General features: G+C 39.6%; 3 protein-coding genes across 3 annotated transcripts; 1 reads left to right on the top strand and 2 right to left on the bottom strand.

Annotated features, from left to right (window-relative positions):
- The first annotated feature begins 989 nt into the window (after positions 1-989).
- On the top strand, positions 990-3020 carry LOC110156688 (piggyBac transposable element-derived protein 4-like). Its single transcript, XM_020920895.1, has one exon. It carries the CDS (start codon positions 990-992, stop codon positions 3018-3020), a length of 2031 nt encoding a protein of 676 aa, XP_020776554.1.
- A 1784-nt stretch (positions 3021-4804) lies between these two features.
- LOC110156689 (arrestin domain-containing protein 3-like) lies at positions 4805-6714 on the bottom strand. Its single transcript, XM_020920896.1, has 6 exons — positions 6456-6714; positions 6317-6377; positions 5719-5890; positions 5537-5624; positions 5212-5468; positions 4805-4933 (listed from the first exon to the last, which is right to left on the bottom strand). Exons 1-6 carry the CDS (start codon positions 6712-6714, stop codon positions 4805-4807), a joined length of 966 nt encoding a protein of 321 aa, XP_020776555.1.
- A 751-nt stretch (positions 6715-7465) lies between these two features.
- LOC110156690 (arrestin domain-containing protein 3-like) lies at positions 7466-13844 on the bottom strand. Its single transcript, XM_055161924.1, has 11 exons — positions 13589-13844; positions 13461-13521; positions 13224-13371; positions 12879-12969; positions 12452-12708; positions 9186-9474; positions 8659-8719; positions 8438-8585; positions 8028-8121; positions 7682-7941; positions 7466-7547 (listed from the first exon to the last, which is right to left on the bottom strand). The coding sequence occupies exons 1-11, from the start codon at positions 13842-13844 to the stop codon at positions 7488-7490; spliced, it is 1725 nt and encodes a 574-aa protein (XP_055017899.1). The 3' UTR covers positions 7466-7487.
- Positions 13845-14006: the final 162 nt, after the last annotated feature.

Raw genomic sequence — 14006 nt, 5'->3', positions numbered from 1 at the left:
AAATTCCATCTTCACTCTTCTATCATAGATCAATTAGCCTAACTTACTACCAAAGATAATCACACAGTTTGGACTAATAAATACATAAATTTATGCTATAAGCCTACAGCAGTGACTGATCAAACATAGCCTATTGTTTGCCTTAAACATTTTTATTTTTATTTATTTTATTTTTTTTGCATGTGATCTTAAATTCAGATGGGCTTGCTTGATAGTGGCTCAGTATAGGGCTTAGTTGTAATTGAAGCATATCTCAACCATTAGGAGTGAATCACAGGGTATTTGGCTACATTCATAAAATAGAGGGAGGTCCCTAATTCTACAATAGCCTATAGGGCTTCAGATTCATGTGGAACCTGTCAGGGGGGAAGAGGCATGTTTATGAATGGACACGCTGCTCTTTTGAGTTCAGTGTGGTGTGCAGCACAGGGGAGCACAGTCAAGTGAATTGTGCACCAATATGGTATGTTGTGATCACTTATGATCTATAATAACAAGTTATAGCCTACCCTTTTACAGTTCACAATGCTTTGTGCCAGTGACCATCCTGTTCTCTTCAGACGACATTTCACGCTTGTAAGACATCGCAAGAGTGAACTATTGTGCTTTTTGTTGAAACTTGTTTGTGCGGCCTCAGAGATGGCCATTCGGCTTATTGATAGTGGCGAATGCCAGCGGGCATTACAACAGCAAGCGGCCATCTGCCAGCCTAGCGAACTAGCAACCCCACCAGCTGCAGTCGCAAAACGCCCTATAAAGCAGGACATGCATGCAGCTTCTGACGTCTGCGGCCACACTGCGCTACAAAGCCCAGAAAAAGCCAGGAGCGGAAACAATGAGAATCTAGCTTATAGACGGCGCATAGCCACGGAACAGGCAATTTTATAGCCTAGGAAGGTGCCTTAAGTGCACATCAGTTCATTTCGGAGGTGCTACGATGGAAATATTAACATAAAAAGACTCATGCAGGGGCACTTTAATACCCCGACATGGCGACGGGAAGAAAAGGGAGAGAGCTTTTTACTATTTTGGAAACTAGCGCGGACACAGAAAGTAGCTCGGTGTGCGTCAGTCAGGACTCTCCGCTTAATCTTTCAGCCGATGTGAAGTGGTTCGAGATTCCGTACAAAAAGCCAGACTCAGAGGAAGACGAGGCGTGCGAGGCGGAGGAGGACGGCGAGGGCGAGAATGGATTCAGAGCAGCGAACGTAGCCGCCACCGCGGAGCACGGCGCGGCGGACGCAGCCAGTCTGATCAGTGGAGTCCCCTGCAACATCATCGTGGTGACGGGCAGTAACGGGCTCAAGCACGACGAGGAGGACTATGTCGAGGACTGTTTCTACTCTACCTCCACTAACTGCTCCGATAACACCTCCAACGACTCGGATATCGATTTCTCCGATTTGGAGGAGGAGCAGGAGCGCAGAAGTTTGTTCAGCCTAGAAGAAGACTTGGACGAGGACTGCACCGCTGCTGACTTCTGGGGAGAGCCAGACCAGGTGATCTCTATCGAACCTTTCACTGCTCCCTGCGGCCCGCAGCACTCACTGGGGGACGATGCTGACACCCGTGACTATTTCCGGATACTCTTCCCAGATTCTCTTTTTGAACACATGGTAGAACAAACAAACAGTTACGCCCTCTATCGGCAAAGGAGGAGTGGGAAGACAGACCCCCACTGGCACCCCACTGATGTGAGAGAGATGCAAGCCTATGTGGGCTTAAACATTCTTATGGGTATCAATCAGCTTCCGGACACTGGCATGTACTGGGCCAGTGATATTTTCATAGGCAATGCAGGCTTTAAGAAAACAATGACAGCCAGGCGCTTTGAGAAGCTCACTCAATACCTGCAGCTGTGTGAGCGGGAGTCAGAGCCAGAGCGGGGAGAGCGTGGCTATGATGGCCTCTTTAAGATCAGGCCTTTGCTGGACGTGCTGGAGAATACCATGTGGGACGCGTACATGCCTAATCGCTGTTTAACAGTGGACAAGTGTGCCATTGTGGTTAAGGGACGGTTCTCTCCAGCACAGTACATGCCCTCTAAGCCTCTGAAGAAAGGCCTGACCTTATGGATGCTGTGTGACTCCAGGTCAGGGTACTGCCACCGGACCAAGATTTCAGTGGGAAAGCCGAGGGATGAGGAGGCAGCGGCATGCCTTGGCCACAGGGTGGTGACCTCCCTGGTGCGGGGCCTGGAGGGTCAGTACCACCACCTGTTTATGGACAGCTACTTTACCTCAGTGCCACTGCTCCAGAGGCTACTGCAGGATGGACTATACGCCTGTGGACCCACTCATCCTGGCCGTAAGGGCTACCCTGAGGTTCTCAGACCACGCAATGTTGGAAAACTGTCCCAGGGTGAGTTTTACCAGTGTCAGCGAGGGAACTTGGTTGCCACAGTAACACGTGATGTTAAAGTGGTCAGCTGTTTGTCCACCAACTCTGCCCCTGGCATAGTTGGCATCAGCCCGGGAAAACAACAGAGCGACGCAGAGGGGGAAGGTGAAAGTGACAGTGGTGATAGCTCTGGGTTTGGTATGCCCCGACCTTTGCCCTTGCTTCTGTATCAAGAAAACATGAGAGGCGTAGATCTGTGTGACCAGCTGAGAGAGTGCTATCTGGTGGGTCGGCCCTGCAAAAAGTGGTGGCGCTACTTCCTTTGGTTCTACATCAATCTCTGTATAGTAAATGCCTACATCATCCAGAGGGAGAGCCGGGGGGGGACTCCACCCACGGGCTTCAATGGAAAACAGTTCACTCAGCGCCACTTTCGGGTCCGACTAGCCCAGCAGCTGATTGGAGACTATCAGGGGGCCCGGGGCATGGAGCGGGCAGCACGTAAGAGGCACGCTGACTCACCCATAGAGTATGGACACAGACTGGAGCGCATGTCTGAGCGCTCCCGCCGCTGTAGGAACTGCACCAACAAAGGACTGAGACATGAGAGTGTGTTTGGCTGCAAGATATGCAACGTCCACCTATGCAGAGGCGGCTGCTTCTCAGAGTTTCACAAATAACACCTGGCTGATTATCAGTTTTTATATTCTTTGTTAGCAAGCCTGTGTTAAAAGATTTTATACAGAAGATGTAATTCCAAAGGTTACCACTTCAGATGCATAGTGTAGTTACACTTTCATGAGGTAGCTTTAGATTTGAAGAATTATTGCACGTAAAATAGAGAAACAAACTGTAGAGTGTTGGAATCAGATAGAATGTTCTGACATAGCTCCTGCCTTCAATACGGACAGAACTGCCTTGTCACTTTTTTCTATGTAAAATATAGCCTAAGCATTTTTAAGATACTTTTCAGCACTTACATTAAATTGGAAATGTTTACTATAAACTTTATTTCTCCCCTTTTCTTAAATAAAGTAACTAAACTGAATCTCATTGCAAACATATATTTGTGTAAAAGTTTATACTCTTTGATAAAAGACACCCTTTAGAAACACGTGAGACTGTTTCCTGTACATGGGCTCTGTGAGGACACAGCTTGGAGCAATTACAGAGCAGAAAAAGCCCCTGAACGCTCAGTGGCCATTGGAGCCAGAGCCATGATGCCATTTCTTTCCCCAACCACACTCCACACAGCCTTCTGTAGCCCTCTTACTTCCAAACCTCTATAAAGTATACTGGTCAACCTCTAACATAGTTCAAATCATGTTCCTTTATTAAATGCACTTTAAAACACATTTCATCTGGTCCATGTTGTTGGACAGAAGCAGGTCACACTAGTATCTGCGTGTGTCTTTCCTTCTGGTCTGTCTTCTGCGCTGACATGCTCCCTCACGCACACGCCTCCCGCTCTGCCTCTGCTGTTCCCAGTTGGTGGAGGGTTAGTCGACTGGACGCCCATCCCGCTGATCTCGGGAGCTCCCGTGGGGCGTATCCATAGTAACCACAGCAGATGAAGACAGGGAGTCGCCAGCAGGCCTACATGTTGTCATGGCAGCCGCACTACAAAGTTGTGAGGTACCACAGGCCACTCCCCCCCTTACCCCTGTCTCCAAATTCAGGCAAATCAGGCCGTGGTTAGGTTGTGTGGGAGAAGCATGGCTAGTTACCAGGCAGGATCTGCCACAGCTCCAGATCAAATCTGCTTCCTACTAAGATGAATTTGTTGGGGAGGGGCAAAACATCATACAAACTGTTATTTGACATAATTTTTAATATTTAACAACCAGGAAATACTGCAGGGTGCATCCTTCCTGAAGACCAAGGATCACCAGTTACACATGACCCTAATAAATATAAGAGGAACATGATGAATGTTTAAAAAGACCAGTTAGTTCTGGTGATTAGAGTGCCTTTCCTCAATGTGTACCCTTTATCTAATACTGATTTTTGCCAAAAAATGAGGGTAACTTTATTACTGTGGTATCATCAAGTGTCACAACAATCAATGTGTTGCACAATAAAACACTCATTTACAAGTTTGCAGTGTCAAGAACATGGGGCTGTTTCCACTTACAGACCAGCACTTGGGCAACACATGTTTGCTCCTTCATCCATTTGCAAAAAAGAGCAAAAGAACCTCCACCCTGCAATCACTGACTTTCACTGTATCATTCTTTCCTTTGTATTTCAAAGGTCATATGAAAGTATTTAATGAAAACAGTATCAAAATGTTAAAAGATGTTCTATATATATAAAGATGTTCTACATATATGAATATATATATATATATATATATATATATATATATATATATATATATATATATATATATATATATATATATATATATATATATATCATATAAGTTCTTCTCTCACAGCTCTGTCTCTCTAAATAGCCCATTTTAACCAATAAGTTTTCTAAACCAGATGGAGCGTTTTGGTTTCTGCTGTTGTGGTTTTGGTGAACCCAAAAGAATGATCAGAGGAAGCTTGATCTCAGAGTCTCGTCCTTGTGGCACATCAAGAATCACCTGAAAATAATAAATGTGTTATTAATATATTTATTTTTAGAACTTCTGCATTGACCTTTGATTTCATTTGAGTTCAGTTGTACAAAATATCTATTTACTGCATGACATAGTTCTGAAGATGCATATGCAAAATTTGCTAATGATTATTTGTTTTTGCAGATATGATTATGCTAACTTCTCTGCATTTCAGTTAAGGAGAGTTTTCTCTCTCTCATCTGCTCATTTTTGTTTATAGCATTACTTTGTTTACTTTGCTAACTGCTAGTGTATGTGTGTACCTTTAGCCTGTACTCCAGCTTCATCAAGGAGCAGTTGAAGAAGGTTGCGGGCAGGAGAGGTGGGATGCTCAGTACTTTGGTCACAGTGTGGCTGCTCTGAGAGGAAACTGGGTCACCCATCCCAAACAGGATCTTCTCAGTGTGGACTATGTGCTTGGACTGAGCTACAAAAGTCTGCTTCTCACACAGGTACAACTTGGGGGTAACTGTTCTTGATGATTCATTGATAACTTCCACAGACACTCCCATGGCCTCACCTAAAGTGACAGTGGTCACTTTCAATATTTTGATTACACTAAATTACATAAAAGGCTATTTACAATACCTTGCATGATTCCTATTTTTTCAGAGATAACATTCATAGTAACTTTTCCAACACCACAAAATGAAATCTGTGTTGCTTGTTGTTGTTCCTTTAAAAAAAAAAAAAAAAAAAAAAAAAAAAAAAACAGCAACAACAAAACCATAACAGACTGATATATTAAAGTCATGTGTAAATATACATACCTTAAGCCCAATTAAGATCATCTCAGTTTTAGATGCAAATGGATACTCTGCGTTGGTCTGAAATGGGAACTCAGTTTTGGCTTTGTGTATAACCCAGATAGACTGTGTCAGCTGGGCCCTTAAACTGTATGAAATTCTGCCCCATTTTCCCTGATAGGATGAAGGCATATCCCTGCAAATGAAATCATATTACACAAAAAAATCAATTGTTTATGTTCTTGTTCAGAAAATATTTGAATTAAAAGATCTTTATGACAAAAATAATGCATTTGATTTATATAGGCCTAGTGCTTTTCAAAACACCCAAAGCACTTTATTTGACATTACATTACATTTACTCCACACTCTGGTGGCAAGCTGCTATGGTAGCCACAGCTGCCCTGAGATAGACTGACAAAAAAGAGGCTGCCAATCTGCCTTTTCCAACCACCACCAATACTCACGTATACACCACTTTGAAACTAGGCAATGTGGGAAAGTGTCCTGCCTAAGGACACAATTAGTTGTTTCCCTAGCCATTGCTGCCCCAGGCCTGGTGGTGGCTTAGCTTCTGACATCTGACCAAGTCAGACATTGACAATCAGGAATGGCTACTTACGTATTTGGTAGGTTAAATTTAAAGGGAAACACATTTCTCCCTGCGCCAATGATTTCAGAACCTGTAAAGCATTAATCTATATAAAATGCATTTACCATAATATACAGTATACACATTTAAAACAATTTCTTTTACAGACCATCTCCTTTGTTCTTGTCCTGAAGGATGATGTGTTCAAAGTAGAAATATTTCTTCTTGTCTTGATGCACCACATTGTTGGGCCCACTCCCCTCACACCATGTTACTTTGGCTTTGCCTTTAGCCCGCACATAGAAACACTGCACTTTGGTCTCCTTTGTGGTCACTACGACGACCTGTCCAGTTAGGCTGTCTCCCGGAGAGTAGGTGCCCTGTTCATTTAGTTTGTTGTATTCCACATGGAAGTGCTTCACTGTCATTATAACCACCCCTATCTGTACATTTCAATGAAAACACTTGGATTGTTCAGGAAAGTTGTAGAAATGGCTCTGGAGTAGTGATAACAAAGGAGCTGCTTCTCCATGCTGTCATGTGAGCAGCCAGCAGGCTCTCTTTCACATGAGCCATCTGATCCTGTGGGTTAAGTTACAATACTCAAACTAAGGTGACTGTAACTTTTCGGTCTGGGGGTCCACTACCTGCTTGTCTTCATGGGAATGATATTGCTTTACCTGGAATGTTTCACATGCTCACCTCTCCACAAATCTGGCCTGTAACTTGTGGTATCTTCTGCTTGTGTCCACAGACTGCTCATTTTTTATATTAACAGATACAAGCAGGTGGGGTGGCAGGCCCTCCAACAGAAAAAGTTATATAGTGCACCTTTACTTCTGTTTTTTTGTTTGTTTTTTTTTTAGTTTAGTTTAGTTTAGGTTTAGTCCCAATTCAGATGTCGATGATGATGAAATCTAGGCCTGTCTAAGCCTTGTTCTTGGTATGTGTGTTTATTTCTTTTTTTCTTTTCTTTTTTTCCGTATGTGTGTTTATTTCTATGGACAAAGGTATGCAACATGTTGTATTTCAACATTAGACAATTGAGAAAAGTATATGCCACACAAATGAATGAATTAGCCATACATATGTTTGTACATTTATTACAATTATGTATGAGCAGCACAACAGTATAAAAATATTAAAACATATTATACTCAATCTTCTCATTTTAGTTTCCTTCTCTTTGTCTCCCAAACTCTCACAACACAATGACTGGCAACTTGGCCTTTGGGGAATACAGCGGCCCATCAAGGTAAACCTGCAAACACAAGACATCGCAACACAAAGCTTAGTCCAATGAATGTAATGTTAATCTTGGCTAATTAAAATACATCAAAAGTACTTTATTACATAATATTGTCATACTAGCCAAAATATTCATAAAGCACATACTTCCAGCCTGTACTCTTGCTTGACGATGTTGCAGTTGAGGACAGTTGAGTCAAGTATCTTTGGTATTTGTAGTACTTTAGTTTGGGTCACTTGTTGTCCAGCCTGCACAGGGTCGCCCTTCTCCTCAACAATGTGTTTAGTGTGAACTTTCCTCTTTTTTTTGCAAATGAAAGACTGCTTCTCGTAGAACACATATTTTGGAGTCGCTTTTGTGTCTTTTGAGTTGTTGGTTATTTGAGTTGTGATTTCTAGGCCTTCACCTGTAAAACATTCATGGGTTGTAATAAATAAACATAAATTATTTTGTTGAAACTTTTTAACAATTAAAAGACGGTTCATTTTTTACCTGGCAGATAACCCGTCTTTTTAGTAGTAACATCTAATGCCATTTTCCCAGATGAAAACATTCCTTTCCTCTCATCTTGCCTTTGTTGAGGTTTCTGTAAAAGACAATACCAAATACAAAGTCATAGATAGTGGTTAAATATAAATTAAATATATGGACATGTTGTAGCAGTAGGAACAGAAGGTTGCAGTGGTTAGTGTATTAGTAATCATAGTAGTAGAAGAGATGGAAATATAAAAAGTTTTATTATAGCAGCTACAGTAGTGCTTAAAATCCACAAATTTGGCCATTTTGGTGTACTTTCTCAACTTTGATACTGTAAAATGCACTGTCCCTATTAAATAAATAAATAAATAAATAAATAAAATACTTGAAGACATTAAAGTATGAAGACATTAGTGATAAATTACCATTATATCAAGGTTGGAATAGTTGCTATTAGACGCCACTGTGAAGCTTGTTCTTTCTTTGCTGTCCAGCCTCATGGATCGGCTCACTCTGGCTTCCAATGAATAACTGATGTGTCCATGGCGACCCACCCAGTCTTTTGGCAAGTCACTGCAGAAGATGTTCAGCCATCAGACACAGTGCACAGAAACAATTATGTCGTGTTTCATATACTAGTACGTACATGTCAGGGAGCTCAAAAGCAAAGGGGAAAACATGCCGCCCTGCAGAAAGAACCTTTACCCCTGTGAACAGACAAAGAAATATATTAGAAATATTATTTTAATTATAAGGATTTAAATTGACCACAGCAGAATGGAGAAAGCATAAATTGGTTGAAGTCTGCAACAGGACCATTTAAATCTGCCTTTTCACTCACAAATATGCTGAAAACTCATACATTTCTGGTAAATTTTTTGCACAAGATCCTAATAATTTTGAGAATTCATGAATGAAATGACATTATAGTACTGCAGAGTGGTAGAAAGAGTTGAAAATATTGAACTGTATTGCTGTGAGCTTTCAGTGAAGTAGAACATATGTTTTAGTACTCCTCATCAGCTGTTACTGTCTTGATTTTTTTTTTACTTCCTATACCCTGCATTAGATTAGATGGTAAAATATAATATTCCAAATTCAATACTTAAAATATATACAGCTATATATTTAAGGTTTTACACAAGAATACATTCAAAGGACAATACAACTTACCAGGTCTTGATCGCTCCAGAAGAATTTTGGTTTTAGAAAAAAAATGTTGCTTGGCTTTGTATGAGACGACAGAATAGATGTAACTTTCAGTCCAAAACACAGATGCCTTCCCTTTGGCTGTGACTGAAAAACACTCTATTTTAGTGTCTTTAGCCAACTCCAGAATCACTCTTCCTGTGAGAGTCTCTCCTCTGGAAAACCCTCTCCTCTCCTTTGAGGGGTCATATTCAACTGTGAGGGTTTTGATGCTCATTTTGTTCTGAAGTTGTCCTGGACTGAAGCTGTAGAGCTACTGTAGCCTATATATGACAGTGTGATGACGAGTGCTTTTACAACATTTGCTTAGGACATGTCTGACAAAACTTTGATAAGAAATAAGTACATGTAATATTGCCGGTATGTGCCAGTTCCCTTTACTGTAAACTCAGCCTCACCTGTCAGAAATGACTTGGACATCTGTGATAAAAAAATAAATTAAAAAAAAAGTATAAATCAAATGGGAGCTCTTTCACATAGGGTATTAATCATTCAGTTTTTCTGCTTGAAGGTGCTGTAACTTGTAACTAACTTGGTGAAGATGTTACTGCATTACCTGAAATCTGAAATGTTGATGATGGATAAATACAAGTACATGTCACATGATATCAGCCCTTCATAAGAAACTTTACAGAGTGGTTAACATTGTCCTCAATAGTGAATACAACCAAAAGTACTGATTACTAATTTGAATATTTTGATATCACTAATGTAGACACCTTAACTCAGTCAGTATCAGTATGAGGCATTTGTCAAACTAAAAATAGGTGAAGGTCCAGCTAGTATATTTGGTAATATGGGAAGTTTGTAAAATAATATTTTCTGTTCTGTTCTGGGAACATTAACTAAAAGTTGAGTGTGGCTGTGTAACTAGAAGAGGCTTGTGTGTTTATGGCTGTGATGTCACAGAAGAGGGAGTGTGGGAATAGAAACTGAAAGTAAATGACAGGAGTCTGCTATTAAAAGTGCTTGGCCACTGTCTCTGTTTACTGTAGAACTGGCATGCTAAGTACCTGTTTATTTGTGTATTATTTTAGACATTAATGACAAAAATGTAGCCTATGTTTCAATTGGAGCTAAATATTCAGCCTACTTTGTTTAGTATCTTGTTAGACCTCAGACCTTAATATTTATAAATTAGCTATAACCCTGTAGTTTAGACATCTACAAAAATGTTGTAAACCACATATCTCTTTAGACCTGAAATGTAGGCTACAGAAATACATCCCGTTGCTTAGCAAAATTTGGCCACACTGTGGGGCTACAGATCAACTGAAGTGTATGCCTCGTGTCTGCAGTCTCTAACTGCTCCAATTAATTGCTGATTCTTTTAACTTATAGCACATTAATAAATCCTGAAGCCTGTGTGCTTTACACCTTTGAACTGAAAAAAAAGAAAACAAGGCAGTGATGAGATTCCAAATGCTGTATAATTTAGGATGTGATGCCAGAAAAAAGAAAGAACAGATACTAAAGCCTTAGGGTGCAGTTCTAGACCAAAAATTTTATGGAGTCTAAATTAAATAGTTAAGCAGAACCTACAGATGAAATGGAGATACAAACTGAACAGTAAACTTGGGGTGGTTGGGGATAGTAATGGAACAAGGAAAAATACTGATGGAAGTGTATATTGTAGTGTCAGACTTTGGACTTTTATCTTACCCATGAAGGCAGTACATATATCACATAAGACACGTATACCAATGTATTTTACTACTTCTATCTTATTCTTAATTACGATACAGTGTAGATTACACAAAACAGAAGATGTTCTCAATGTTTGTTTACTCTAGATTTTAATGCACAGGTGTCAAACATATGGCCCAGAGGCCAGATCCGGCCCTCCAAGACCTTTAATCTGGCCCTCGGCTGATTTTCTACTAAAATATTTTAATTATATTTTCTATTAAAATATTGGTAATTTTCTGCGATGCTTAGCATAGCAGCATCTCCAGCGCCTCTGTACGTGGCCACCTCCCACCAGAGCAGCACAAATGAAGACTTGCCTCTTTCCAAATGCTCTTAAAGGACAATAGTTTTGACTGTTGACCGTGACACCCTCACCAGCAAAATGTCAAAAATGAGAAAAGTGGAGCCGAGTGCAGGATTTTCCACAAAAAACTGACTTATTCCTATTTGCATACAAGTTAATGTTAAAACATTGTCTTGAAATTGCATTTTTCTAAAAGTTTCAGGTTGTTCATAATATTATAATATTTTGTAAAAAAAAAAAAAAAAAAAAAAAAAAAAGAGTTAATCAATTTAAAAAAAGATTTCTGTAATATATTTGCATTTCTCTGCACAAATATTTGAATTTATTGCTATTTTTGGGGTTTATATGCCATGAGTTTTCTGATCCAGCCCTTTTGGGATCAAAGTAGGTTGGATACGGCCCTGAGATCAAAATGAGTTTGACACCCCTCTTTTAATGTTTTGAACACAGTGAAGCATGCTGCTAAAACAGGCGAACATGGCTTTGCGTGACTATCCAAATAAACCTTCAGTCTGGTTTTGCTCTTGTAGCATCTTAGACTCTCTCATCACAATGATCGGTAGCTTAGCCTCTGTATTTCTTATTATTGATACATCCAGGACCACCTGCAAACACACAGTGCAAAGTCAGGTGCAATAAACATACATAAGGGATCCTGATAATTTTACCTGCTTATTTAATTAGATTTAGACAAAATTTATTGACCCACAAGGGAAATTATTTGGACACAGTAGCTCAGACATCACAATATATTATAATAACAAAGAGCTAAAATATAAATGGTAATAATAAATGTAAAATAAGTACTGTAGCAAAAAAGCAAGAGACAGGTCAAATAGGGTATAATTGTATAAATGTATTTGCATAAGTAAAAATTTAATATAGAAATATAGTAATATATATCTCAGTTACCGTATATACAAGAAGTTGTAAGGAGAAGCAGTGCAAACAGTGATTGACATAGTTATCTATTACATAAGGGTGTGTTGTCGTACATTTGTATGGAGTATGGTATGAATACAGTTCTCTATCTGTCACTGGTTGAGCATTTACTTCCCAAGAGCCACTGAATTGCAATACCAAACACTCTCCTATAACTCAACAATAGACGTGTTATTTTTGCAGTCTAGATTATACAGCGCCTTCAACCTGCCTTAGATCACTATTGCTTGCTTTTCAGCATTAACATCATCAGTAATACTTGTAAAACTTAAATGATTGAGTTTGAGCATATTACCTTGAGTCTGTACTCCAGTTTGAGTATAGGGCAGCTGAGGAGAGTTGGAGGAAGCAGGTCTGGGATGTCCAGGACTTTGGTGTCATTCAGCTGTGTCCTGGGCCCTATTGGCTGTCCTTTCTCCTGTATAATGTCTTTAGTGTAGACCTTCCTCTTTAATCTTGTGTAGAAACTTTGCTTCTCATACAGGTAGTACTTGGGTGTGATGGTTTTGTTTGAATTGTTGATTATTTCAGCTCGCACTTCAATTTTGTCTCCTTTAAAAACAAGACATGAGTTATATTGACAGCTGAAGGCAGGATAGGGTTCATTTATTGCACAGAGAAGAGCAGTTATTTAAGGAGCCAATTTGAAGTCACCAATATGCCGATCTGCATTAGGTCTTCATGCAGAATACTTAATAGTTAATAGTTTTTCCCCTTTTTACCTTGCAGATACCCCATCTGTTTAGTGTGCATGTTCAAAGTTATATTTCCAGAGGAGAGAAACTTCTTCTCACTGCAGATGTATTGAGGTTTCTGTCCAACATAAAACATCAGTAATTATTATAATTATTTTTCATTTATTTATTTGTGTAATTGCATCTAGTAATAATGAATAAGTGACAAGAACATCTGACACTAAATAATGCTGATTAAATACCCCTATGTAGAAATAATTTATTACAATATAGAAATACTAAAACAAATTTAAGTATTCTAATCACAGCTAATTACTAGTGTTCACAGATTATTTAAGTCAGTTCTGATATTAAACTTAAATGCAATACAACCATTAAGTCAAGGGTGGACAGGTCTTCATTGAAAAGAATAAAAAATTCTTCTTTAGCTTTGCGATCCAGCCTCATGGATCTGCTCGCTCTCGCCTCCAGGCGGTAACAGATTTTGCCATGTTTACCCTTGAAAGACGATGGTAACTCCCTGCAAAGATAATTCAAAAGTTATTTATTTATTTATTTTATAAGAAATAGACATGGATTTGAAACAATAAAATATCTTAATTCACTTACACATTAGGTATTTCAAAAGTAAAAGGGAAGACATGTCTCCCAACAGGTGTCACTTTAGAATCTATAATAATTTTTAAAACATTATTTATAATAAACTAGACTGAACGAAATACAATAGTAGAACATACCGTGTGTTGAATCAATCAGAAGATGTTTTTCAATGGAGAAGTACTTTTCTTTCGCAGTGTATGTTATGTGTAATCTAGGTCCATAATGTTCAGTCCACCTTACAGTCGCTTTCCCCTTGGCCTTTACGATGAGACGGTTTAGTTTGGTCTCTTTGGACAGTTCCAGGACCACCCTCCCCGAGATGGTGTCTCCTTTTGAGAACACATTGTCTTTGTTGTTAGCATCGTACTCAATGGAGAAGCTCTCAATGGTCATTTTGCCAAACTCAGGCGCTTACTGACAGAGTATTTCATTTGTTTTTACAACTGTCACATGTCCTGATTGTGCAACCTTTTCCATGCTGACATATGCTAATAGCACTTAAAGAATGATAACAATGCACTTTTGACTTTCAGAGGATAGAAACTTGAAGGAATG

The sequence above is a fragment of the Boleophthalmus pectinirostris genome, unplaced genomic scaffold (genome assembly GCF_026225935.1).
Source record: "Boleophthalmus pectinirostris isolate CB_2022bp ecotype Guang Dong unplaced genomic scaffold, ASM2622593v1 HiC_scaffold_4, whole genome shotgun sequence".
NCBI classification, from domain to species: domain Eukaryota; kingdom Metazoa; phylum Chordata; class Actinopteri; order Gobiiformes; family Gobiidae; genus Boleophthalmus; species Boleophthalmus pectinirostris.
The sequence above is the reverse complement of the archived record's forward strand: the minus strand, read 5'-3'. Positions and strand labels throughout refer to the sequence as shown.

Coding starts and splice junctions, on each gene's coding strand:
- LOC110156688 (XM_020920895.1), top strand. CDS start 990: ATGGCGACGGGAAGAAAAGGGAGAGAGCTTTTTACTATTTTGGAAACT.
- LOC110156690 (XM_055161924.1), bottom strand. CDS start 13,844: ATGACCATTGAGAGCTTCTCCATTGAGTACGATGCTAACAACAAAGAC. Junction 7,942..8,027: donor AAAGACGGGTTATCTGCCAG/GTAAAAAATGAA, acceptor AATGTTTTACAG/GTGAAGGCCTAGAAATCACA. Junction 7,548..7,681: donor AGCAAGAGTACAGGCTGGAA/GTATGTGCTTTA, acceptor TTGTGTTTGCAG/GTTTACCTTGATGGGCCGCT.
- LOC110156689 (XM_020920896.1), bottom strand. CDS start 6,714: ATGACAGTGAAGCACTTCCATGTGGAATACAACAAACTAAATGAACAG. Junction 6,378..6,455: donor GGACAAGAACAAAGGAGATG/GTCTGTAAAAGA, acceptor AATGCTTTACAG/GTTCTGAAATCATTGGCGCA. Junction 5,625..5,718: donor TGATCTTAATTGGGCTTAAG/GTATGTATATTT, acceptor TTTTTTTTAAAG/GAACAACAACAAGCAACACA.